Source organism: Alternaria infectoria, assembly GCF_024043175.1.
Source record: "Alternaria infectoria strain BMP 0036 chromosome Unknown scaffold_5, whole genome shotgun sequence".
Taxonomy (NCBI): Eukaryota; Fungi; Ascomycota; class Dothideomycetes; order Pleosporales; family Pleosporaceae; genus Alternaria; species Alternaria infectoria.
In genome coordinates this window covers 1-25,794 of record NW_026250694.1, presented here as the reverse complement: position 1 = coordinate 25,794, position 25,794 = coordinate 1, and the positions used below count along the sequence as shown (strand labels likewise).

General features: G+C 53.2%; 9 protein-coding genes across 9 annotated transcripts; 5 read left to right on the top strand and 4 right to left on the bottom strand.

Moving 5' to 3' along the window:
• Positions 1-1,441: 1,441 nt before the first annotated feature.
• On the top strand, positions 1,442-4,312 carry J4E92_003700 (uncharacterized protein; the record flags this gene model as incomplete). Its single annotated transcript, XM_051495096.1, has 3 exons — positions 1,442-2,479; positions 3,339-3,345; positions 3,441-4,312. The coding sequence occupies 3 exons, from the start codon at positions 1,442-1,444 to the stop codon at positions 4,310-4,312; spliced, it is 1,917 nt and encodes a 638-aa protein (XP_051354115.1).
• A 221-nt stretch (positions 4,313-4,533) lies between these two features.
• J4E92_003699 (uncharacterized protein) lies at positions 4,534-7,282 on the top strand (the record flags this gene model as incomplete). The annotated part of the gene is made up of 2 exons (XM_051495095.1): positions 4,534-5,233; positions 5,709-7,282. 2 exons carry the CDS (start codon positions 4,534-4,536, stop codon positions 7,280-7,282), a joined length of 2,274 nt encoding a protein of 757 aa, XP_051354114.1.
• A 4,065-nt stretch (positions 7,283-11,347) lies between these two features.
• Positions 11,348-12,854, top strand: J4E92_003698 (uncharacterized protein; the record flags this gene model as incomplete). The annotated part of the gene is made up of 2 exons (XM_051495094.1): positions 11,348-12,431; positions 12,487-12,854. 2 exons carry the CDS (start codon positions 11,348-11,350, stop codon positions 12,852-12,854), a joined length of 1,452 nt encoding a protein of 483 aa, XP_051354113.1.
• A 551-nt stretch (positions 12,855-13,405) lies between these two features.
• J4E92_003697 (uncharacterized protein) lies at positions 13,406-14,725 on the bottom strand (the record flags this gene model as incomplete). Its single annotated transcript, XM_051495093.1, has 2 exons — positions 13,406-14,349; positions 14,722-14,725. 2 exons carry the CDS (start codon positions 14,723-14,725, stop codon positions 13,406-13,408), a joined length of 948 nt encoding a protein of 315 aa, XP_051354112.1.
• Positions 14,726-15,308: 583 nt separating this feature from the next.
• J4E92_003696 (uncharacterized protein) lies at positions 15,309-16,483 on the bottom strand (the record flags this gene model as incomplete). Its single annotated transcript, XM_051495092.1, has 3 exons — positions 15,309-15,648; positions 15,703-16,192; positions 16,285-16,483. 3 exons carry the CDS (start codon positions 16,481-16,483, stop codon positions 15,309-15,311), a joined length of 1,029 nt encoding a protein of 342 aa, XP_051354111.1.
• A 921-nt stretch (positions 16,484-17,404) lies between these two features.
• Positions 17,405-18,793, bottom strand: J4E92_003695 (uncharacterized protein; the record flags this gene model as incomplete). Its single annotated transcript, XM_051495091.1, has 7 exons — positions 17,405-17,479; positions 17,525-17,686; positions 17,731-18,237; positions 18,285-18,311; positions 18,358-18,408; positions 18,456-18,585; positions 18,777-18,793. The coding sequence occupies 7 exons, from the start codon at positions 18,791-18,793 to the stop codon at positions 17,405-17,407; spliced, it is 969 nt and encodes a 322-aa protein (XP_051354110.1).
• A 1,094-nt stretch (positions 18,794-19,887) lies between these two features.
• Positions 19,888-21,228, top strand: J4E92_003694 (uncharacterized protein; the record flags this gene model as incomplete). Its single annotated transcript, XM_051495090.1, has 3 exons — positions 19,888-19,962; positions 20,017-20,334; positions 20,584-21,228. The coding sequence occupies 3 exons, from the start codon at positions 19,888-19,890 to the stop codon at positions 21,226-21,228; spliced, it is 1,038 nt and encodes a 345-aa protein (XP_051354109.1).
• Positions 21,229-22,584: 1,356 nt separating this feature from the next.
• Positions 22,585-23,575, bottom strand: J4E92_003693 (uncharacterized protein; the record flags this gene model as incomplete). The annotated part of the gene is made up of 3 exons (XM_051495089.1): positions 22,585-23,055; positions 23,106-23,396; positions 23,447-23,575. 3 exons carry the CDS (start codon positions 23,573-23,575, stop codon positions 22,585-22,587), a joined length of 891 nt encoding a protein of 296 aa, XP_051354108.1.
• A 1,044-nt stretch (positions 23,576-24,619) lies between these two features.
• Positions 24,620-25,651, top strand: J4E92_003692 (uncharacterized protein; the record flags this gene model as incomplete). Its single annotated transcript, XM_051495088.1, has 1 exon — positions 24,620-25,651. A coding segment is annotated over one exon (1,032 nt), but the record flags the coding sequence as incomplete, so codon positions are not given.
• Between the last annotated feature and the right edge of the window lie 143 nt (positions 25,652-25,794).

Below are 25,794 nucleotides of genomic sequence, written 5' to 3'. Positions count from 1 at the left end.
ACCATGCTATTGGCTAATAGTCTCAGCAACAGCGCCCTGCGCCGGCGACCCTTACATGGCGTCGCCGTCTTTTCCAGATAATCAGTAATTATTAATCTACCTAGGTAGTTTTCAGGGGAAAGTGTACCGGATAACCCTCAGTTGCCGAACAACTGCCGAAGAAGATCTCACCAATCAGTGGTCTTGCTTACTGCTCACCAACAGCCATGAGTTCATCAGTGAGCTGTCTTGCATCGACTACTCGATAACCAGTCCATTTGGGGAAGTTTGTCGCGTCGCAGTGCAGTCATTTTGGCATTCCCATACGACCGAGTTCCATAGGTAGAGAAGCACTTTTTTCAACCTCGTCTCTCCATAGGACGACGACCTTCGCAACATCCGGCAAGAACACGAGGCTCAAACTATGCGATGAGAAGGTTCGCCCATACCTATAGTCTGGGCCATTTGATGCGTGCAAGGCCTCCAAGTGCCGTCAGCCTCGCCACCATACAGGTCTCTTACTCTTGGAAGACTCAATCGTCACTACCCACGCATCCTCCACTAATCTCAAATACTACAAAGTGTAAACGGCACTAAGTCTTGGCAAGATGTTCGGTCCCTAATAACAGTCACCCAAAGAGACATCAGCACCAAGCGTTCGGCAGTGTATGCAGTCTATCGCCGTTGCCTGTACTTCCGTAAGACTCCCGAGGCTATGGAGCCATCCCCGCATATCTTCTCAGTACCACTAGCCCAAGAGCCTCGGGAACTTCGCTGAATCTTCTCCTATGTTTACAGGACACGGAAAGGCTTTCTTCATGCGAGCCTTTGGGAAACGTTTTTGGACTTTACTCAGTGATATTATTTGGCAGCTTCCTGGTCTTGATATACTCAATTTAGTGGTGTCTGACGGGGAGATGGTTGACTAGCTAGGTGCTCATGTAGGTCCACCTGCATCAGTGATGAAGGGGGCTTGCTGCCCGTTCGTTGGGCAGCAAAGAACAAGCAGAAAGAGCGAGTGTGACACGATCGGTGTAGACTCTCATCCTTTGATGCGCCACTTACAACTACTCTCGCTTGTTAAATGTGCTGGTCTTAGAACGCAGGCACCATGCGACTGAGTAAGACGGTAAATCATCGCAATGCAAGTATATTTCCCACACACTATTGTTTACATTATGTAGCAGTATATTGCTGCTTGCAACTACATAAACATGTTCATGCCCTGGCCTTCGTTTAATTTCATAGGTCGCACGGCTTTAGGATGTTTACGGTCTGGGCCGCTCAGTGCAGCATGCAAAGTCACCCTTAAAATGATACAATATATCACCATATTGACATACGTGGTTCTAAGTTAGCAAACCAACAGGAAGTTTGTGCAAGGTCGTATGTTTGCTGTCCTCTGCGACTCTAAGATAAGATGACTCGTCACTGAGGAGATCTTGCCTATCGCCCCACCACCATGGCAGACATGACGGTACGAAACACTGCGAACCTGATCGCCAATATCAATAATGGTATCATGGTAGGCCAGAACTTCGGAAATATCAACCATGAGTCCGGATGCCATACCGATGAGCAGCGATTCGACAAGTGTACCAAAGCGCTCTGGGTGACAGACCCTGATATCGACCGCGATTATGTCGTGAACACTAAGGGTAGCCCCGTTTCTGGCACATGCGACTGGATCTGGCAAGACCGCACTTTCTTGGATTGGTTGAATGGGTCATCATCCAGAACATTATGGATCGCAGGTGGACCTGGAAAAGGCAAAACAATGATTTCGGTTCATGTCACCGGCTTGCTCGAGAAACGATGCAATATTCGCAATCAAGTCTTTGCATACTTCTTCTGCGACCACCGGGATACGAATCGCAATTCTGCATGTGCAATCCTCCGCACTCTGATATACCAAATCATCGAGCAGAAACGAGGTCTGCTCAGCAAGGTCTTCCCTTACTTTCAGGATGATCGGCGAGCGAAGGCTACGATACAGTCGCGCGAGGCCCTTTGGCGAATCGTCACCGAGCTACTGCACGAGCAGGAACTTGGAGGTCTGGTGTATTTGATCGACGGGCTTGACGAGTGCGATGACGATACAGCTCGTTGGATGGCACAGAAGTTGTCCAGCCTTCATACCGACAGCTCCGGCAAAGATGTGAGAGACGTGAAGATTCTCGTTGCGAGTCGGAATGTCGCAAGCATGAAATTTTCGTCCAAAATCGACCTAGATACCATACAAGACCCAGGCTACGACGAGAGCATCACCAGGTTCATCGATGCGCGAGTCGCTGATATGGCAGATCAGGTGCCCGGTTGCACACTAGCGCTCCAGAATCAAGTCAAAGAAATCCTGCAGTCACGCTCGGGTAATTCTTTCCTTTGGATCGGTTGCGTAATGGGCGAACTGTCGGTCAAAGAGACGCCTACCGAGATCGAGAGTTCGCTAGCAGAGTTTCCTACCGGACTTCGCCCGCTCTACAACCGACTCCTTCACCAGGTACACTCAAAACCGCAGTATCGCTCAGATTGTATCATGTTGCTGCATTGGGTAGCACAAGCGATGAGACCGATGAGCTTGGCTGAGCTGGCAGCGGTGCTGAACATCCGTGGGTCCGACACTATATCAGTGGAGCAAAGGCTCAGTGATCGTATAACATGGTGCAGGTCTCTGCTCATCATCAGAAATTCCGCCGATACTATTCACGCCCCTACGGTCGACCTAGTTCATTACTCGTTGAAGGAACATCTATTTGAGTCGGGCGGGGCGGACGACGCTGACATTCAGCCGTTTTTCTGTCAGGCAGATGCAGCGCACTACCAAATCGCGCACACGTGCTTGGATTATCTCTACAACAATCTGTCTGATAAGGACTACTGGTTCTATGATGATGGACCTGTGAATGCGCGTCTTCCTCTGACATCATACGCCACGGTTTACTGGCCAAACCATGCGAGGCTCCTTGAAAAGGACCTGGCTATGAATTTATTAGCCAGGAGAGACGGTACCTTCTTCAAAAAAGATGGCATGGCATATACCAGCTGGTGGTTTTCATTCCGAATGGCAATGAACCCCGCTCTGAAACGGGGAATGGCTGCCGTTTTCAGTGATCCCGATATAGCTTCCGACCTTAAGGAGCAGGAGACCATCTTTCCACTTCACTTGTCAGCAGCTCTGGGTGTGCTGCCGTGGATGGAGTACTTTTCCACCATAACGCGTTCCAATGTGGTAAACCTCTTGGATCAACTAAGACAATCTCCACTATATCACGCTACACTGAGAGGTCATAAAGACGCGATCATTTGGTTTCGTGATCAAGGTGCAACTGTGGACGATAGATCAGTCTTTACTGCTGCAGCTGGAGGGTATGTTCCTGTCCTCAGATATTTTCTTGCTCATGGAGGCAACCCAAACGCCAGAGCATACAATGTCTTGACTGGAAAATGCGAGAATGAAACAGCGCTCTGGGTTACATGCGGCCAAGGTCTTGAAGACGTTGTACAAGTACTACTAGACGCCGGCGCCGGCCCAGATGAGCTCAGTCTGGCATCAGATTCGATTGAGTTCTGGGAGATTCCCACACCCGCCTTCGTCGCAGCCTGTTTTGGAGGCAGCAAGCATCTTGTGGAAACTTTGTTCTCCCGAACCAAAGGCCTGCATCTCTACCTGGACTACGGCTTGTCAGCAGCGATTAGCTGCGGCCATGAAGACGTGATTCGATTCCTCTTACCAAAAGTTGGGACGGTTGGCTATCAGAGCGAGCGAGAGAAGAAATTCTTGTCTCGTGCTATGCTCGCTAACGTGTCTTCATCTATCCTCGAGCTCTTACTAGATTTCTTCGGTTCGAACGCGGACTTGGTGGGTCACTTGGACAAGAATGGTTCACCCTGGAGAATGATCAAAATTGCAGCCTTTTTCAAGAACCACGAGACTATGCAGATGTTGCTGAACAGAGGTGCCGCACCGATGAATAGCAGGTTTCTCACCGCTACCGAGACAGACGACGCAAACCTTCTCGCACAAATCTTGCAACAAGATGTTGACATGACCATGTCTCTACATGTTGCGGCTAAACATGGTTCCCTTCAGGCTGCGAAGTTGCTCATCGCGAAAGGAGTAGCGATCAATGGTGCTAATGGACAAAAGAAGACCCCACTTATTATCGCAGCTGAGAACGGCTTTGCAGAGCTTGTGGAGCTGCTTCTCGAAAACGGAGCCAGTCCCAAGACCAAGGATAAGGGGGACAAGAATGCCCGCATGAGAGCTGAAGCAGAAGGCCATGCAGATGTGGTTCAGGTCATCGATGACTGGGCTCTCAAGATGAAGAAGTAACATCGGCTGTGTATTTTTCGATCACAACGCCCCAAATGTATGTTCTGATATGATTCCCTTCTTTTAGGCCTAGTACTTGAATGGCGAAACCACCTACCGACGGTGAACATGTGATGATAACACAGTTTGCTAGAACCATGTGATGATCTGCGCTGAGATCTATAACTAGAGGCATCACAACTTAACGTCCTACGTTATCAATCGTCTTAGCATATCCCAATATGGCAGAAGCAGCCGGACTTACACTTGGTGCTCTCGGCATCGCCGCACTCTTCAATAACGCCCTTGAATGCTTTCAGTACGTTCGTGTAGCCAAGGACTTTGGCCAAGACTTCGAGACATACCGCATCAGGCTCCATCTATCCGAGATTCGGCTCTCTCATTGGGGCAGTGCCGTGGGTGTTACAGACACGGACGCTGAAACCCCTCTCCGTTTCTCTCCGGACGAGCAAGAAGTTGCGCAACGGACGCTTGAGCATATCATCAAGCTGTTTCAGGTAACGGAGGAGAAGGCCAAAAACTTGGAGAGAAGATCATCAGAGCCTGAATTCAGCGATCGCATGAGGAAGTTGTGTGATAAGATGAACAAGCTGGCTCTAGGCAGAACCAATAAAGCATCCAAGACGAAAGACGGTCTGTACGCGAAAACGAAATGGGCGCTGTTCTCTCGGCAGGGTTTCATCGACCTCGTTGGGTCTATCTCCAGTCTAGTCAACGATCTTATATCCGCTTTTCCAGATGGTATCAAGAAGAATAGGGAGCGATTGTGCAACGAAGACGTAGAGGAGCTTGTTGCGAATGAACCGGAAGTCTCAACTCTGCTGAAGGACGCTTTGGGCGAGGATGACGAACAGATGCAAGGCGCATTGCAAAAGGCTGTTGCTGCGACACATCAAAATACCACTACGTTCTCTGGTTCTGGTGAGAATAGAGGGCTGCAACTAGGTCAGAATTATGGTTCGATGACGAACACTTTTGGTAGATGAGACCTACGGGGCTTTGTTTGTATTATGAATAGAGTGCGCCGTTAACGTAGAGTGCGGTCTGGTCCTTCAGACAAGTTATTAAGATGGTGCTTTAGTATACGGTATGATTGCGATAGCTTTGATGTTGTTCGCTGGCGTGCTGTCTGCTGTGTCACCGCAGTACCGTGGCTTGTTTGTGTTATGATCAAAGCGATACCGTCGAGAAGCAGCAGCCGGGCGAAGAAAAGTTATAAAGAACTATGTCGTCTGTCACATTTTGCCATTCAACCACCTGGGTACAGCTGGGTTGGTGTTGTCGTTGTGAAAGTCTCGAGCGCGTCAGGCGCGTTCCCTCCCCCGGGGCTGGCATGACGTCGCGTGCCATCGGAACTGAGCCCCACAATGTTCCGAGAAATTTTGGCTTTCACCAGTCATCACTCTAATGCCCACTCGCCATCCCCGCATACCAAATGTCAAACCCACGAAGCATTCACTCTATCTCGCACCCATACGTTCTTTGGTGCAAGTCGCTGCATCAAAGCCCCGCCGCGTTCCGATTTCCCCGCTGAGAAGACCGAATACCTTCACGCCTACCGCCTCCAAACTCTACAAGCCAGTTACTGCGACCGCCCCGACTAAACGCGATAGCATCGTCGCAAAGATGCCTGAAACTAGCGTTCGACGCGTAGATCCTCAGAAGCTGGGGAAAATCACATTCAAGAAGTCGGAGGACTTAATCGATGAATGGGACATAGAATACGACGATACAGAGGGCGAGGCTAATGCCGGAACACTGAAGCAAGCAGCGGAGGAGCTTGTGAATACAAACACCCCAGTCGCCTTTCCGACGGAGACTGTATACGGACTCGGCGCGGATGCGACAAGAAGCGCGGCGGTGAAGGAGATCTTCGCGAGCAAAGGACGACCAGCCGACAACCCTTTGATTGTCCATATACATTCGTTGCCGCAGCTGCGAGCGCTACTGCTGGGTAAACTAGATGTCGTAGGAGACGGCAAAGATGCTGGAAAGGATCCCATGCCGGATATCTACAAGCCGGTGATTGAGCGCTTCTGGCCTGGACCCCTCACTATCATTCTACCGGCCCCTGAGAATTCGATCCTCGCACCAGAGGTGACAGCAGGTCTTCCGACTTTTGGCGCACGAATGCCGCGTTCTATCATCGCCTTGTCCTTGTTACGGCTATGCGGTCGCCCACTCGCCGCACCATCCGCAAATGCGTCCACACGACCTTCGCCCACCGCTGCGGAACACGTTTACGACGACTTGAACGGCAAGCTAAACCTGATAATCGATGGCGGGCCATGCGAAGTGGGAGTTGAAAGCACAGTCATAGACGGACTATCGAGCCCACCTGCGATACTGCGGCCGGGTGGCGTCACTGTGGAACAATTACGGCAATGCCCAGGATGGGAGAACGTAGTGGTCGGATACAAGGATAAGCAAGCGGAAGACTCGAGTAAACCACGCGCGCCTGGGATGAAGTACAGACACTATAGTCCAAAGGCATCGGTTCTTCTGTTCGAGGCAGGCGCAAGCCAACCTACATCGGACGAGCTTAAGAGTAAGAGGCGCATTGGTGTCATTCGGACCAAGAGTTGGGATAAAGTGTTGGGTTTGGGCGCCGAGAAGGTGAAGACATCGGATACGAATGGACCAGGAATTTGCGCTTCACCGGACACGGCCGCTTCTCTAGACGCCAACGACTCGCCGTCGCGCCTTTCAAATCTTCTGCGATCTGTCACTCAGCACCAAATACCACGCGCCGATCATTACATTGTGAAGCCCGAGGCAGTCCAGGTTTGGGAAATCAACCTTGGCGCAAAAACTGAGGATGTTGCTAGAGGTCTATTCTCAGCACTAAGAGAACTCGACAAGAAAGGCGTCGAGGTCATATATGTGGAGGGTATCGACGATAAGACAGGTGACGATATTGCCGCAGCGGTCATGAACCGACTCAGGAAAGCGGCAGAGATCAGGACATGAATGGGAGATGGACATGACGCATTTCCTGATTGAATGGGAACGCTTACATTTTCACAACATGCACGCTGTACTACTGATTGTCGGGTATCGATATTCGACGATATAAGACACGTTTGACACGTCGATGGACAACTCAGTGATGCATTTGGCGAGTGTGGATATCAGTTGGCGATAAAACGACTCTCCCACACCTCTCCCTCCGCGATATGTACCGATTCTCTCAACGTTTTTCCAGTGTATTAGCGCCACTATCGTGTCCACTCACAATATGTATCTCGGCCTTGTTGCACTATTAGCCAGCTGCGCTCTAGGAGCTCCCAACGACGAGACCAGTAATCAAACATCTGCAGCGACCGATCAGCTGTCCCCAACAAGCAGTTCTACCACGCATGTTAAAGTTACTGCAACGACCACGACCACTCCACCCTACGTGCCACCTCGTGAGACTGGCAATTATACCTCCGGCTTCGCCACCCCTCCACCTCCAGGCTCAGTGACGGCACCGTCCGATGGACCTGACTACAGTAAGCCCACTAGCACAGCTGTTACTCTATTATGCCCCCATCCGACTGAACCATGCATCATCGACGGTATTCCCATATGGCCGTCTGGCACTACCTCCCTTGTCTTACCGTCCTTTACATATGATCCTTTGCCGACCTCCATGGCTTCTGGATCTCTTCCAAGCGCGGACAGTACCATGGGGACTGATACACTTGCCACGTCTGCCAGCCCAACCAGTCCGATGGGGAAGAGTACTACTTGCTCCCACACTATGTCGCATATTGTACCTGGCAATTCCAGCACCGATCTGCCTTGGACACCTGTATTGCCTTGGATAACGCGCTGGGAAACCTTGAGCACACCGTCAGGAAGTCTCCCGACATTCTCGGTATTGAGCAGTGCCGCATCTGGAATACCAGCGACACCGTTGGCAATACCGGTTATCTCTGGATCAGAGACTTCCGAATTCTACTGGCCCACAAGGAGCGCCATAACTTCCGACAACCTAAGTACTTCCTCTGTCGCGAGCATCAGTGCGGGATCAACAACACCGATCCCTCCACCTAACGTGAGTAATACTGCCACCGCCACTGCAGTTCCCTCTACATCTTCTGCCACATCAACTCACTAACGTTGCAAGGCCAAGTCTACCCAAGTTTCCGAAGCAAAAGCACCCGTGAAAGCTCGAAACACAGGAACAAAGATGAGCAATATCAGCACTACCAATTCTTCCATCCTCACTCTGAAGACTAAGTACATCGATGCAGTGCTGTTCAGAGGTATGGATAACGCAACACCTCTTGCGCGACGAGACGAAGAAAGCAAGGCGACGAAAAGGCGGATAAATTACTGGACTCGCTTCTTCGCCGTTGCGGACCCTCTTGCACCACGGGCGATGGAACAATGCTTGGCCTGCGATGAGGAAGGAGAGGTTACTTGCTTGCCTGGCGGAAGGTATACATGGTGTACGGATGGGTGTGCTGTGACGTTGAACTTGGGCTGTGATATGGTTTGCAAAGAGGGGGTTATACGCAAAGAAGGGAACTATTGTGTACGATGAGGGTATTCGCAGATATACTTTGTACTGTAACAACCATGTCCTCACTTCTTGGGAAGCAGCAAGAATCTTGTACGTGTCTACATACATACGTCCCTTCCACACGACTGCGTGAAGACTTGCCACCCATCGTCAAACTTCCAGGGTCTTCACGCCGACGTTTCACCTCGACAACGTCAACCCGAAAAACCCAAAGTCAACCGACTTATCAGTCTGCGCAATGAACTGTTGCCACCAGTGTTTCGGAACGTACTGGCTTTCGGCGAACCGCTGTTTGTCTTGAAACACCTTGCGATAGTGAACCACATGTTCGATTGCCATCTCGGAGGAACACGATGCGATCGGTCCCAGTCCTTGGAATTCCAAAGAGGCTAAGTTACCATACCGGTAAAGGTGCCTGACGATCGACACTGTACGTCACCTGCAGGGCAGTGCATCCTAGCCGACCAGCAACCTTGGTGCTTGGATGATCTGGGACTCGCAGTTTCACAACACTTCGGGGCTTACCACAGTGCATTTGGAGAGAGGCCCTGCATCACGGCTTGTCCATCTCGTAGGTTTGTGCCAAAGACCGTGTGCTCTGCGATCTACCGACGTCACGTGCGCACTGTCAGATTCTGACCCGCGGATTCCAGGCCACCCACGCACCACGCCCGGGTCGTTGCTTCCGATGCCGAACCGTGCCCACGATCCAGAACTGTCGGAGCGAGTGGAGATCATTACGTGTACTCGCGACCTCGCGACGAGCTATAGTATCGCAACCTCGCCCTTATTCCCAGCCCGAGGAATATGAGAACGACAAACAATGGCAAACGTAGATACATGTCATGCCCAGCTGTTGGGAGATGAAGTTTGACACACCGGGCGCAGAGCGCATGCGTTAGGCTGCGCAAGCCCAGCAGCGCTTATGCAGGAACCTCCTTCCTATCGATAGGCTATATCGATAGCGCAGGGCTGGTTGACAGTCGCCTCGACTCGTATTGGATGCGTGTTAGTGTGCCAGCGAATGAGGTGCCTCGCCGTGGAGAATCGGTTCTCTTGTTGATGGCACAAAATCGGGGAGGCAGATCTCGAGCGCAATATCCTCAGGCGCATACGATGGGAGTTCTCGTTGTGATTGTGTGACGTCGGTGGAAGCGTCACAGCTGCGTTATCTGTTCATCGGCAGACAGAAGAAAACAAAGACGTTCGGAGCCCGATAGAGGGAGGGATATGTCGGTAATTATGACAAGGACCAGCCTGGCGGAGCGCTTTCGCGTGCGTACCACGTTGTTGTGGTTGACGTGGGTGTAAGGTCACCGTTGATGCGACCCGACACCTTGTCCATGAACACCGGAAATAATCTTATCGTGACTTGTGAATCTGTCGACGCTTCAGAACACTGCGAACATAACAATGGATAATGGAGGTGTGATAAGTTGAGCTGAAGCGCATGAGCAAGGGAGCCGGCTGAGTACGAGGTCGCGCGCGGAGGGCCTGCCGTGCCACATCGGTTGGTATTTTTGCATCGGACCGCCTCAGTGTTGACTCGTCGATACGAGAAAGCCTCGTCAGCATCGCATACGCCCTCTCGGCATACCTCCAGTCCTCAGCCCCTTTGGGTCGCGAGCCCGAACACGGTTAACGCTCAACAAACAGGACGATGGTCGCCGGGATAAGGGCCTCGTCATCGCTCGATAGAACTGGTCAGACTCCCGCAGAGGCGATCACACTTTCGGAAATGAGAGCGTCTGCGTCTAGAATACTCGATCAACCCGCGCGGTCTTTGCGCCCGGCCCCACCCCTTGGGATTCCGCGAGTACCAAGACGCGTGAAGGATCTGTGGTCCTGTCACCATGTGGGGACCAACGCACACCATACAGCGAACGTCGATAACATTCACGTGGGCGACATGTCTGACAGGATGACTTTCACGTCTATCGATAGAGCAGCTTGCAGACGCAAAAAGCAGATCTGACACCGAAACCGACGCAAACGGTATACGGCCCCTGCTGGCATGCGTCGGTGAGCGGGTGTACCTGAATGTGGCGGCTACGTGAAACGCACGGCGCCATGCGGTAGCTAATCAAGACGGACCACGACCTTAGCGGCTCAGGCCTCTTCTGAGCTGTGAATGGCCAAGTGGGTTATTTCCACCTGAACCCCTGGCTTACCCGCTTGCGCAGAGCCTGAAGGTGTGAAAGGTTCTAGCCAGGCGCATTTGCGAAAGGATCGAGCGCCCGGATTCCCCGCGAAAAATATATCAAGTTGAAAATCACCCGCCCTCCCCGTTCTTTTTGTCACATCCTGATCCTCAGACTCACACCAAACACGGTCGTTGCCTGTCCACTCCTTTGAGCATTTCTGCTCGGTACATTCTCTTGTCGCTCTCTGACTACCACGTTCATTGTTCGACTGTCCAACGATTTCGCGCTCAGGTTAGCCGCATCTGCTTTTACTCATCGATACCCTACAAGCAAAGCGTAACGCACATCCTTAACCTGCAATCTACAACGAACATCGACATGTCTGCCTCTGTCAAGTTTACCGGCCTTTTGGCCCTCGCCTCCGCTGTTGCGGCTGTTCCCCACTACCAGCACGAGAAGTTCCACCACAGGGCTGCTTACCCTGTCAACGGATGGGGTAACTCCAACACCACTGCCATGGCTCAGGCTACCGGTACTGGTGCCTACCCTGGTGAACAGACTACCACCATCGACACCACTTCGACCTCGACCTACACTCAGTACGAGACCGTCTACCAGAAGCCTTCCGGTCTTGCGGGAGGCAACAAGCAGGTCGAGGCCGCTGATGCCTCGACTGGTGTCTGTGGCGCAACCGTCACTGTGACTGCTTCCGAGAAGGTCACTGTCACCGTCACTCCCGGAGGCGGTGCTGCTGTCCCCACCTCATCTGCCGCTGGCACTGGATACGGAGTCCCTTCTTCAGTCATGCCCGTCGCTGAGTCAAGCTCCACGGCCGCTGGGTACCCTGCCGCTCCTCCTGCCGACAAGCCCACTTCCTCCGCTGCTCAGAGCACCGTCGAGACTCCCGTAGCTGAGGCCACCACCTCTCCCGCTGCCGAGTACCCCGCCGCTCCTCCTGCTGCTTCGTCTTCCAAGGCTGAGTACCCTGCCGTTCCTGAGGCCCCCACCTCCAAGACCCCCGAGATCACCGCATCCGCTCCCCAGAAGCCCGTCGAGTCGGCTACCTCCGTCGCTTCCTCCGCTGCTCCTTCCCCCACTGCTGGCAACAGCTACAGTGGCGTCAAGCGTGGTCTCGCCTACAACGAGGCTCACCTCTGCACCACTTTCGGCAGCAAGTTCGGCTTCGGTTACAACTGGGGACAGGTTGAGAGCAACGACATCGGCACCTCCTTCGTTCCCATGATGCACGGTCCTAGCAAGTCTTCCGCCGACGAGTGGCTCGCCAATGTCGACACGGCCGTCAAGAAGGGATCCACCGCCGTCATGGGATTCAACGAGTGCGACCACACCTCGCAGTGCAACCTGAGCCCCGAAGCCGCATGCACCGCCTGGAAGGAATACATGAACCCCGTCAAGGCCGCGCACCCCGAGGTCACCATTGTCGGACCCTCCGTCACCAACGGTAAGTTTAGGCTCTACGAATTGCATGTGAGACACATACTGACTTGACTTAAAAGGCCCTGCCCCGATGGGATTGGACTGGCTCAGCCGCTTCAACGACTGCTGCCCCGACGCCAAGGTCGACGCCACCAACATCCACTTCTACGACATCTACGACGAGCAGACCATCGACCGCTTCCAAGCCCAGGTCGAAAAGGCCGCCGACATGGGTGGCAAGAAGGTCTGGATCACAGAGTTCGGTCTCAACCCCGGCAGCGCCTCCGAGGAGCAAGCCGCCAGCTTCCTCAAGGACGCCATGGCGTACCTCGACGGCTCCGACAAGGTCCAGGGTTACTCCTGGTTCATGGTCGGTGACGGTGAGAACCAGCTTAACTCTGGCAGCGGCCTCTCGGCTGTTGGTAAGGTTTATGCTGGGGCTGCTTAAGTGCCTAACTTCCTCTCTCCCCGCTTCTTTTTAGGACGGATGGGTTAGGCGTTTTTGTGTGTGGTTAAAAGACTTCTTCTCTGTTTGTGCATGTGTGTATATTTTTGGGTATATCCTTGGGATCAGGCTTTGTTCTCTGGGGAGCTTCATGGCATAGAACGAACGTATGCGCACTCTGATGCAAAACGATCGCTTCAGCATATTGCTTTTTTGTTTAACTTCTAGTTACAGTTGTGTTTGAGGGGTCGTGGTGGATTGGTGTAGCGATATGTGTGATGAATAGAAGATTGTTGATTTCAATTCTTGTCCCTTGCATTCTGTGACTTGTTGAAAGCTGACGCGGTAATGTTGGGTCGGAGACAAGCGTTTACTGACGTAAGCCCCAATGATGCTGTTGCTATGTTGCTTCTTCTCTGTTCTACACGACGAAGCACTGATGCATCAATCTTAATCTCACGTCTTGTTCTAATTGCATCGAGGTTATGCAGTCAGCTCGACTCCACCTTAACGACGTACTCAAGTGGAGTCTTGCAAGGCCAACCATGTCCTTCCTAACACGCGTACCCCCTGGTATCAACCGCGACGATGCTCCCAGGCACCACAACACTTCCATTGACAGGCACGGCCAAACCCCCAGCAGTGCTCACATATAGCACATCCCGATCCCTGTCTGTTCTCCCAAACGCTGCCGCGGTGTCCCCTGCGAACGTCACTGACCCCTTTGCACCTGCGACTACCTCCATCTTCTTCCCGCCTGGACTCACAGCAATGACTGTGTTCTCGTAGTTGCTCACAGCCCACAACGTGCCATCCGGACCAAACGTGAAGTCATCTACAAAGTCGGCCACCGCAGTCAGATTGGCGTATAGTTCTACGACTCCTTTGGAGCTACGCGGTATGTACCCTCTTGCAGTGATGGGAACGCGGTATATGGCGATGAGATCCGAATTACTGAAGTACACCCACTCATCGCGTATCTTGATACCGTTAGCACCGAATCCTACGGTAGCATTGTGCAGTCGCGGATACGGCTTGAGCTCTGGTCCATCGGCGATGATCTCGCTTGTCCCAGTTTTGGTATCGAAGCGGAAGAGGAGGCCGAATTGAGAATCTACTATTATGACAATAGAGGGATCGGAGGGCAATGATTCAACTCCGTTGAGTAGTTTTGCTTGAGGTACGTTGGCGATTTTGTGGACTGTGGGTATGGAGACGTCGGGCGAGGCGAAGGTGGCTTGCCAAACGGACCAGGTACCGGCGTAGCCAGTTGAGTTGGTTGTAGCGTTTCCAGCGATGATGGCGTATGTGTCTGGGGCTGTTTCTGTGATTCCGAGGAGATCAGTGACGTTGGTGGCATGGAACTCGTAGATAGGTTCTAGGGTTGTGTTCCCTAGGGACGGGTTCTTGATGGTGTAGAGGATGGGGGTCGGAGCCAGTTGAGTAACGAGCAGATCGCCATTTGGCCGGACGACGAGGTTTTCCAGCCAGGTTGGGACTGTGGAAAGCTGAGCTACTGTTCTGGCTGGGAGAGGAAGGGCGGGGCCAGGGAGAGGTGAGGATAATGTACCGAGACCTAAGACCGCCAGAGATAGTAGGAAAGTCAGTCTTCTAGGGGACATTGCGCTTTGCTATAAAATGGAATGGTAGTCGTCTCTTGTGGTGTAGTTAGCGAGATACATGGGGCACTTTCGACTGCCATGTAGATATATGCTAAAGGGAGCCGTTGGATGCATGGTCATGATGAGTATCTCGTATCTACTTAGTGATACTCTTGATGTCTTTTCGGATAGGTATGTCAGCATGCTTTAACTGTGCACAGTTCATGTCCCTCCACCTTTGTAGATTGGCGTTGGACTAAAGACCTTACACATCGCCATGAAGCGTGATTCAGCACACGACTGCGCGTGATTGGACCCGTCTCGTACAACAACTCCACTCGTCAACGCAGCCGACCGGGTATTAGCCTAGCGTTAACACTGTAAGATATCAGAGGTACATTTGCCGCGCGTTACCGTTCGGAAAGATGCAGATAGGAGATGTCAAGAGGAAGGTGCGACTGAGAGCCAGGGACATGACCTTGGAAGCGTGCTTTGTCATCCCACGTGTGCTGTACCAAACCAGCCGTCATGACGCCATGCAAATTCTCTGGTGACTTCCGATCTGCCAGTGTCTCGTTAGCCATATTTCTTGCGACTGCAGCTGCCTGTATCGACCAATCTTGAATTCCGAATTATAGAAATGTATCCAGTGCCAATCGCCTATCGATAGCGCTCCTTCGACTGGACTGCTTGTGCCTAACGATGATGATTTCCACAAGTACCGGATGTCCAGTTATTCTGCGCATTCTCTTTAAACACCCATGGCAAGCACATGTTGCCTACGCCAATCTTACACGAGGTATAAAAGTACAGTAACGCCGTCCATACGCCTGCGATGGAGGTTGCTAGCCCGCCCTTATTGGTTCTCCTGCTTCGTTTGTTGTTGTTGCTGTGATTGCTGCATGCCTTGCTGCATCGCATTCTGTCCCCAATTTTGCTGCAGGCCTGCACTATTCGGTGGTTGTGACGCATTCGAGTTCATCCGTTGCGGCCCGGGCGACTGCTTCATTTGTGGGGTCTGCCCCTTCCATCCTGGGAATAGCTCCTGCAGTTTGGTATATAGCTTGACGAGCTCGGTGGGTGAGGCGGGTATCGACATGATGGCGGGCCCCGGTTGTATTTGTTGTCCAGGCTTGGGCACCTTCTCCGCATTCTGCGCGAGGTACGCGAGGTTTGCCTGGAGGCGGCGCATGTAGCTGGGGCTGTTAGCTGACGTCGCGCAAGGGATACGCATCACTTACTCTACGTACTCCTTGGATGGCTGCGGTTTGTCGCCTTCGGGCTTCCCTTCTGGCGTGGGCCCGACTTGGCCTGCCTTGCCCTGCGTCTGGAGCTCGCAAACTTCTTTGATGAGGATGCTGTTGATGTCGAGGAGGGTTGCGACTCGGTCTGCATTACGCGCCGGGTTGGCGGGCGACACGGGCGACGGGGGCACCTGCTTCACGGGCGTCTGGACCTGGGGCGGCTCCGCCTTGACGGGCAACTGGAGGTTCATGGGGGTCTGCTGGCCGTTGGTCTGCATGCTGCTGGGCGAGGGCTGGGGCTGCGGTGTCGCATACGGTGCCTGGCCAGTGGTGCTGGCAGGGGAGGCCGTCTGGCGGTTCTGGGCAAACTGGTGGTGGGCAGGCGAGGGCATCGTCTGCGCATAGGGCGCGTTCGAGTAGGGGCTCGGCGACGACAGCTGGTGTTGTTGCTGCTGCTGCTGTTGCGCCTGCTGTTGTTGCGCCTGTTGCATGGCGGCTGCTCCATGGTGTCATGTCAGCCAGGCTGCGAGGAACGCGCCCACGGGCGGCGATAGGGCAGGACAAGAAACGCGCACGTCACTGGCTTACCTCGCTGCTGGAGATACGGGGCTCCTGGCTGAATGCCATTACTCCCCATGGCGCCACCCATGCCCGGGAACGACGGGGACTGCCCGTACTGCCCATGTGGGTTGGCTTGCTGCTGGAGCCGCGCCTGTGCATCGAATTGGGCGTGTTGCGGGGAATTGGCGAACTGGCCGCCATACGCATTAGGGTTATTGAAATCCATTATCGGCACTCATTGGCCACGTCGCACAACTCGGTTTAGATTGATCGGTGGGTTGATCCGTTGATGGGAGAAAACGTGCGGTTCGTGATAAGCTTGGGTTTCGGCTCTAGAAGCTTTGCAACCCCAGCTCAGGCCAGCCGAGCGAGTCAAGTTGGCCGTCCTCGCCCTCTTTGTTCCAGCGCGGCCACTTCCCTCGAGCGCACCCAACATCGTCAAAGGAATTCCAGAATACATCAAATCCCGCATGGCGCCCTACTTGGCCCAGCGTGCAAGCATGTCCTAATGCAGTGCCTTTAGCAACCTCACACCTCCAGCATCCCTGTCACATGGGCCCACAAAAATGCTTGACATATCTCCCGAACATGGGACGAGACGCTTCCAGATCCGTCACCAGGTACCACGGCCTGCCATTAATACCGGGTCTGAGGCTCTTATCCGCCAACTAGATGAACCGCCGCCACCTGCATATGCCATGTGACTGACTCTTGGGAAGACTCGGCCATGTTTGCATCGAGGGACTTCCGAAGCAGCACGCGCCCTCATCCTCCAGGACGGACGCACGCACTTGTTACCTGTTTCTCTCATGCACTTCTGAAAACGCCACGTTGTATTCAAGTTGAGCTTGGCAATCGAGTGTAACTACATCATAGGCTCCCATGCTGCCACTTCTAAGCGAGCTCTAGCTCATCACGCGGTGTGTGGATGGGTTTCTTAACCGGGATCTAACCTCTCAACGCTCCTTCGGTGTGTGTGATACATCCATGTGGCTGCATGACGTCGGAATGTGGGCGCCGATGAGTATAGTCCTTGTCTCAATAGCAAAACGTGCTCAAGAGCTCCTTGGGATCTGCACCTCTCGGGCCGAAGTAAGATGCAGAAATACAGTAGTAATAAGCACTTCGTAAGGCGGTGTCTCCCTGATTATTCTCCAAAGACCTCCTCCTTCGTCGGTGTCTCTTTACGGCGCAGTGCCACAAAGTACGCCTCTTTAGATTCCTGGAGCCAGTCAGCGTGGAACACCCACTGTGCGGAAAAACCTACAGCGCGAGAGGATTCCGGCTTCTCCCTGTACACCTTGGCGAAGAGACGCTTCAGCTTTGTCTCGAATGCCTTTTCCTCCGATCCTTTGTAGTACTTGCAGAGGAAGTGGCCGCCAGTCTTGAGCGTATCGAAAGCGAATGTCAGGGCGGCCATGCACAAGTCCTACGAAATTTAGTAAAATCAAGAGTGATCGGCGGACTACCCACCATGCTGCCGGCGTGGTCTCTGAAAGCATTTCCGCTGGTGTTCATCATCCTAAAATATGGGTCACTAAGGCTCTTCTTGTAGAAGCCGGCCGTTTGGTCCCAGGGTTCTGACATGTCGCTGAGCACCACGTCTACTGCTCTGCCCTGCTGCATATCCCTCTCCTTCAACGAGAGCCTCGTTGGAGCATTTCGTTCGCTGTCACTGGTCTCTGCTGGGCGCCCGATCGGTTCGAGTTCTACGCCCTCCAGATGAGCATGTCGTTCGATGTCAATGTATCCTCGTTCCATGTCGTCCAGCTCTTCTTCAGTAAGTCCCTCGCTGGCTTTGGCAGAAACCTGTCTTCTGGGTCTGCCCAGGTCCGGATCTCGCACATAGGCTCGAACCTCGTCTTGGATTACAGGTGATAGAAAGTCGCCTTGTATAGTGGAGACGCCTCGTGGGGGTTGTGCGGGTATCAAGTCAATACCTATGACACGGCCCTCTGGAGCAGTACGGTCTGCTGCAACCTGGAGACATTAAGATGCTGTAGTTTGTGGAGATGGATCTGGCGAACCTGGGACCATGATCCTGGTGCAAAACCCTGGGGTCCTTTAGCATCGTGTTTTCAGTGAAGGCGACAAACATACGAGATCGACGACAGTCTGCCCGGGTTGGAAAAGCTTGTGCTTGGTGTTAAGCTGTGGCACGTTAGTCAGTGCGCAGTCACAGACCGAGGCGCAGTTACTTCAAGCAGCTTGAATGCAGCGCGACTCTTCAAGCCTTGCACTTTGGCTTCCTTGGCGAAGAAGTCCCTGCCTTGGCGTGACTTCCATCTTGTTGAAGATGAGGATGCACGCCGATCTGAGAGCCAGTGACTGGATTGGTGAGAGTCACGAGTCGCGCGTCTCAAGGCAAAACACGCTGGCGCTACTGGATGATGGGAAGACTCCAGTAGCAAGCTATCTGTGAGCTGCCGAAATATACGACGTGACAGCATAGGGAAGGTGCAACTGTTGTGCGGCGCCTTCGCCTTCGCAGAACTTATATACTCTTATCGATAACATACGTCAACGATTTCGACATGTCACCCCAAGTCCACGTCCTTCACAAACACTCGCGATAGAAAGGACGATAGCTGGGAAAATTATATGTTGCAAGCGACCTTGACTTGACTTGAAGGACAATCACTGTGTTCGCAATAGCTCATCATCTCGGACTGGAGATGTGAGATCATCTCCGAGATATTATCGTCTTCAACCTCGGAACGCCGAATCTACGATTACGATGTGTCAACGTCCACGGCCGACGTTTGTACCCCGCTGTTCTCCAGAGTCTAGTGAGCACGCGATCTCAGTTGGGTGTGGGGTCGTGTGCTCATCGAACGGTACGTTTTGGATGTCTTCGCAGTATCTGGTGATGGAGAGCCCGGGCGGTACCATTCCGCATGTGACGACACCCATCCAAGACAGATGCAGGCTATCTGGATCATGAGCAGCAGGGCTCTAAAACAGCATCCTATAGTGTTTCCAACAACGGCTGACGCAGAAGGAGTGACAGTGCGCAGCTGACTGCGTCGTCTAGTAAGGGGTGACTGAGGCGCAACGCCATTTTGCGTGCATCTGCCCTGGTGTTCCCCTGACGTGTTGCCATGATGCGCGTCGAATCATGGCGGCTCGCAGTCAGCCCCGTCAAGGGGCTGATGCCGGAGGGAGACGACAGGTGTCAACCAGAGCCAAGTATCAGATCGCGAGTACCCGGGCCGTCAGCGAGGACCGTGGTTGTTATAAGCATGGCTGATGGCATTCGTCGATTCGTGGCGCTAGACTAAAATTCGCTCCTTCCTCCCGCGGTATCCTCAAATCTCCGCTACCAGAGACGATCCAAACACGACAACCCTACCGAGGAGCGACGCCCATGACACACGCGCGAATACACACACAAACACTCACCTGAAAGCTGCCTTGCATGGAAGATCGAATTCACCGCTCATCGACAAGTCCTGCTCACCTCGTGCGGCCGGAAATCTGTCTTCACCTCCGCAACACCATTTTCCGATGACCTCGACACTACGTCGCGCGACCTTTTCTTTCCGTCGATAGAACTTGTCCCCGCCCGGACAACAATATCCTGCTTTTTAGAGCAACAGCGCCGCGTTTAGAGCAACGCCAAACAGCGTCATGTCGAAACCATCCGAGAAGCCGCAATCGCAACCGCCCGCCATCATGAGCGACGAACCGGGCAAGGGCATAAAAGTGAGTCAAGGTGAAATCCCTAGTCGCAGGACATCAATTGACCACTCATTGCAGCCCCTCGGCACGCCCGACATCACTAGCCTTCAGCGCGTTCGCCAGGTTTTTGCGCAGCCAGTTCTGGCTTCCTTCGTCGCCGGCGGCGTAGCTGGCGCGGTTTCACGAACCGTCGTATCGCCTCTCGAACGCCTCAAGATCTTATTCCAAGTCCAGAGCGTTGGTCGCGAGGAATACAAGATGTCAGTACCCAAGGCTCTGGCTAAGATGTGGAGGGAAGAGGGATGGAGAGGATTCATGGCCGGAAACGGTACCAACTGCATACGGATTGTGCCATACTCGGCCGTACAGTTCAGCGCATACAACGTCTACAAGCGGGTACGTCTATTTCTCTTCTGTTCAGCGTGTTCTTGATTTCAGCGAGCGATTTGCTTTTCAAACATTGGGGTGGATGGGACAGGGTAAGGGCGGACGAGGGAGAGAGGGCGGTAAGTGGGGAAGGATCCGAAGCTTCGCCAATGGAAAGCTCAAAGTGAGCCGGGAGGAGATATTCAAGGACACGGAGGTTTCTGCAAAGACGACGACGGCCATGGTATGTCCCAAAGTTTCATAGCTAACTTGCCTTAGTTCTTCGAGAGCGAACCAGGCGCTCCTCTCGATGCCTACCAGCGACTACTCTGTGGTGGTCTTGCTGGTATCACCTCCGTCACGTTCACCTACCCACTCGATATCGTCCGAACACGCCTATCCATCCAGTCCGCATCGTTCTCCGATCTCAAGAAGGAGGCTGGCCAGAAGCTACCGGGCATGTGGCAACTGCTTACAACTATGTACAAGACCGAGGGCGGTTTCCCGGCGCTATACCGTGGCATCCTTCCCACAGTGGCTGGTGTCGCACCGTATGTCGGCCTCAACTTCATGGTGTACGAGATCGCCCGTACCAAGTTTACACGCGAGGGTCAGAAAGACCCGGGTGCCATCGGCAAATTAGGTGCTGGTGCCGTCTCCGGTGCTGTTGCGCAGACCATCACATACCCATTCGATGTCCTGCGGCGGAGATTCCAGATCAACACCATGAGCGGTATGGGATACCAGTACGCAGGAATCGGCGACGCCATCAAGCAGATCATCAAGACAGAAGGCTTTCGGGGTCTGTACAAGGGCATTGTGCCCAACCTTCTCAAGGTCGCGCCTAGCATGGCTAGTAGTTGGCTCAGCTTCGAGATGACACGAGACATGCTCATGGGCAAGTGGAACTCGGGCTTCTTGTAGGACAGACAGTCCCACCTTCGGCATCATCGAAACGAACTACGGCGGAAGAAATCTACAAGAAACTTCACATTACGAGCGCTCTTCCGACAGGAAGAAAGATACACGACACCGTTCACCGACAGCAGGTGGCATTGTATAACGTCAACGAAAGCGATTGATACAAAACACGAGCATTGCATTTGGGAAGGGTCAGCACGGCCTGGGGGTCTGATTTGGGAATGACCTCCCATGGATAACAGCGAAGGCGTTTAACTGGGTTTTAGTCCTTGCAAGTTGCACAGCATTCACATGCAACTTTTCCTTCTTCCTCTTTCTCTAGAGCCGAAAAAGAACGAGCGGTCATGGATCATACATAGAAGCATATTCGAGTCTGCCAAGCTGGCATGATTTGGCATGGCTTGTACAATATAGATGGTTTCGTGGTGGACCTGGGACACTGGGGATAATGGAACTGCTTTACATCAATGCTGGTGCTTGAGTGTACAAGAGTGATTCTGTTTCGCTGAATACACGCACGTCATTCCATATCCTCATATCACCCATGCGCGAACAGAAACCCGTTATTCAACCGCTTCACCACGACGTCCCTCACGTTCAGGACAAGTACTATTCTCCGTCAGCACCAATCCACATTTTCCCTCTTGAGTGAGAATGTCGATACTTACATGCCCTTGCACCCACGGCAAAAGTTCCACGAGTTCATGCACTGCTCATGGCGGCAGTACTCCCAGTCCTTCTTTCCCTTCTAATATCGGTCCAGGAATCAGGTTTCCGGGCATAAGGAGAGGGGTTGGGGGATTACTTACGTTGTGACATGTGTTGAGCTTGTCGATACAGATGGTGCATGGTTTTTTGGCGGATGTGGTGACGTCTGTTGGTGGGGGGTCGCGGTCTGTGGTAATGATGGGGGTGGAAGGGAGGGTTGATAGTGTTGTAGGGGAGATCTGGTTGAGGGCTGTGGTCGCGGTGACTAGGACGAGGAGGTATGCTAGTATAGCGACGGGTTGGACGGGAAAGTGCATGATGTTGGGTTTGGTGATTATTGGATCTCTGTTGAAGTCGTGGAGTGATGTAGTGATAGAGTGACCAAGATCGAATCAGGATATGTAAATAGATGAATAGTATTCTACGTGTCTGGTAGTCGTCATACAAACTGAGCAGTGAGTCACTAACCTAGAAGTGTTTGATGCCTGAATGTGAATTGTGCGTTGAAGTGATTAGCAAGGTGTCACATGCAAAACCTGCACACGTAAATAGTTGAACTAGTGTGACATTTGAGATGGTCTACAGGGAGATCAACCCCAAGATCTTTACTCCGAATGCAAGGGGAAATGGTACAGTATTTACAAAGACCCCCTATAGCTCGCCGTCCTTCCGCAGAGTCTCGTTACCCCAGGGCTCGCTTGTCAAGCAAGTCAATCCAGCAGCCGGCTCGCAGCTCTTCCTTCCGCTCAATGGTCCTGGTGATGGCAGCTTGAGACCGCCAGCCGCATATTGACGTCCCTGCTCGTTGGCAAGAGCCTCACCGGCGCCCGCCTCTACGTTCAGCGATCCCTTGCCCGATGCCAGACCCTTGCCTCCAGGCTGCGCACCAGTAGATTGTTCGGCGGCCTTGAGGGCCTTGAGCAGGTTGACTGTCGAGTCGTATGTGAGATCCTCGTAGTAGTCGTCGTTGATCTGGACCATGGGCGCGTTCGCACATGCACCAAGGCATTCGACCTCGGAGAATGTGAAGAGACCGTCTGCCGTGGTCTCGCCGTGGTGTACGCCCAATACGTCTTCGCAAGCCTTCATAACGGAGTCACTGTCGCAAAGCATGCATGGGGTCTTGATTCTGTCAGCAGCTGCCCTCAATTTCAAGTACAGTATATACTCACAGTTGTGCAGACCTGGACGTGGAACTTGCCCACGGGGTCCCGGTTGTACATGGTGTAGAAAGTCGCAACCTCGTATACACGCATTGGTGGCATCTCCAGTATCCGCGCAACCTCGTTCATGACGCTGATGCTGCAGAATCCGTGCTGGCGTTGTCCGAGGTCGAGGAGCGGCATGACGGCGGCCTTCTTGTATTGGGAGGGGTATCGAGAGACGATCTCTTGGATGAGTTCCTCATTTTGTGGTGTAAATTTGAAGGGAATTTTGAGGTTGTTTTGGGGCGTGTCGCGGTGCTACAGGCGTATTAGCTCGGCCTCCAGCGCAAGATGAATGGAATACATACGACGTTGAGCGAGCCGCTCTCGTTCCATGACGGTCGCGAAACGCTGAAAGCCCGCCATTGAGCCCTCTGGAACTGTCGCGAGGCGCGTGGGGCAATCCTGCATGCGAGGGGGACGAGTCTTGAGGCCATGGTGGGTTGTGCTGCGGGCTGGAGGCGATGGCGTCGATTGAAGATGTCAACGATGAAGCTCATCCGAAGCGCCAAGTAAATGTGCAGGGGTCATTGCAATCAGCCGCCTCTGATTGGCCACATCCAACATCTCCACTCCCTTGTACCTTCGACGCTTCCTCACTCCTTCTCCGCATAGTTCAGGTCATCCCAAGCATCGCCTCGTGTGCGTGATCGATAGCATTACCTGATCGCCGTTCTCCCGGAGCTACATGGATCCACGACCTTCGCTGCTTGAAACACATTACCGCCTTTGCTGCAGCGAGCCATGCCCAGTACAGTCGAGGCCGCCACGTAGCTATCCCCACCGACACCGTCCTCGTGCGTTTCGTCGCTGCTGCGCACTGCGGAAGCTTCATTTTTCTCTGGCATCCGCGGCAGTCTAGCCTGCGGATTCCTTTGTTGGCAACGTCCCGTATTAGTTTCTGCGCAAAAAATGGCTCGGTACAGAGCCGCATCGATGCTCGTGGAATGCGCCTACGGCGGTCAACCACGTCTGATGGAACTGTGGGTCTGCTAACACATACGCTGGGGGCACCTCGCGACATTGCATCCTTAGGAGTAGCAGTCGGTGGACTGAGAGACGCATAGGATTCTTCCCTCTGTGCCGCCGTAGGTGGAAAGATACCCTAGCCATGGTGTCTGACCAATCGGCCGCTGTTCGCCTCATTGACGGCGCTCTGCGCGGACGCAGGCAAGCTTGCCGTTTGATGAGTTGTACTAATGTTTGCATTGTCAATTCGGTATCTTCACAGGCTTACAACACCGGCCGCTTCTTCCAGCCATGTTTCAGAGTCATATGATGCCACTACGTGTACGTGTACATCACTCATGCAGCACTTCACTAGTACAAGGGGGCGGTCAACATCTGCGCCATATAAGTATCAATCGTTGCTATCATAGCATTTCCTGATCTCCTTCAACATCCCTTTGCTCTAACCCCACTATTACGCTGCCGACCTACACTCGCATTCGTCTCGTGGCTCACCCACATTTTCGCCCAGGATGTGCAAGTACACAATCACGATACTCGAATGCGGTCACAAGCAGGATGATCATGTCGTCACTCTCAACTGCCCCTACTACGATAGGACCAGAGTACCCTGTGACCGTGACAATTCGAGGACAAAAGATCGCTGCACCGTAAAAACCAGAGACCAAAACGGGATTTGCAACAGATGTCTCCGCGACAACGAAGAAGCCGCCATGCGCCGTGACTTGGAAAAAGAAAGAGAACACAAACGCCGAGAAAACGAAGAGGCCGCAGAAGCATTCCGACGTGGGCAGGAAGAACTTAAAGAGAAGAACCGCCGGGAGGCGGAAGAAAGACGACGGGCTCAGCAAAAAGCCGACGAAGAAGCCAGGGACAAAGCCCGCCGGGAAGCGGACAGAAAGCAGCGAGCTGACGAAGAGGCCAAGGAGAGAAGTCGCAGGGAGGCCGAAGAAAGACGCCGAGCGGATCAGAGGGCCGAAGAAGAAGCTACGGAGAAACGCCGCCGGGAAGAAGAACGACGTCGTCGGGCGAAAGAAAAAGCCGACGAAGAAGCTATGGAGAAGCGCCGCCGGGAAGTGGAGCAAAGACGACGGGACGAGGAGGAAGCTAGGGAGAGGGACCTCAGGGAGGCGGAAGAAAGGCGGCGGCAGGCCAAGAAAGAAGCCGATGAAGAAGCCATTGCGAGAAGACTTAGGGACCAAGAGAGAGAGCTGGCTGAAAAGGAACAGGAAATGGAAAGAAAACGCAGAGAGCATGAGAAGAAGATGGCAGAGCATGATAAGAAGATGGCAGAGGACATTGAGCGACGCCGGCGGGAGCATGAGAAGAGATTGGCAGAAGAGGAAGCACAAGCAAAGGAGATCGAAAGGCAGAGAAAGGCGGAGCTCGACCGACTGGCCAAAGAACAACGGGATCTGGATTTGATGATCCAAAAGTCCAGAGAAGAAGCAGACCGGAAGAAGAGAGAAAAGGAGGAAGAGGAGCAGCGAGCTCTGAGGGAGTCTGAAAGATGGGAGCAAGAGAAGAGGTACCGAGAGGAACTAGTAAGTTCAAGTCTTGCACCACGTTCACAGCAGCAACTAACCTCACCCTCCCACAGCTCCGATCAAGAACCGCAGCACCACCCTCACCCCCCGCCACACCACCTGCGCCCCCAGCCCCAGCCCCAGCCCCCGCCCCCAAACCC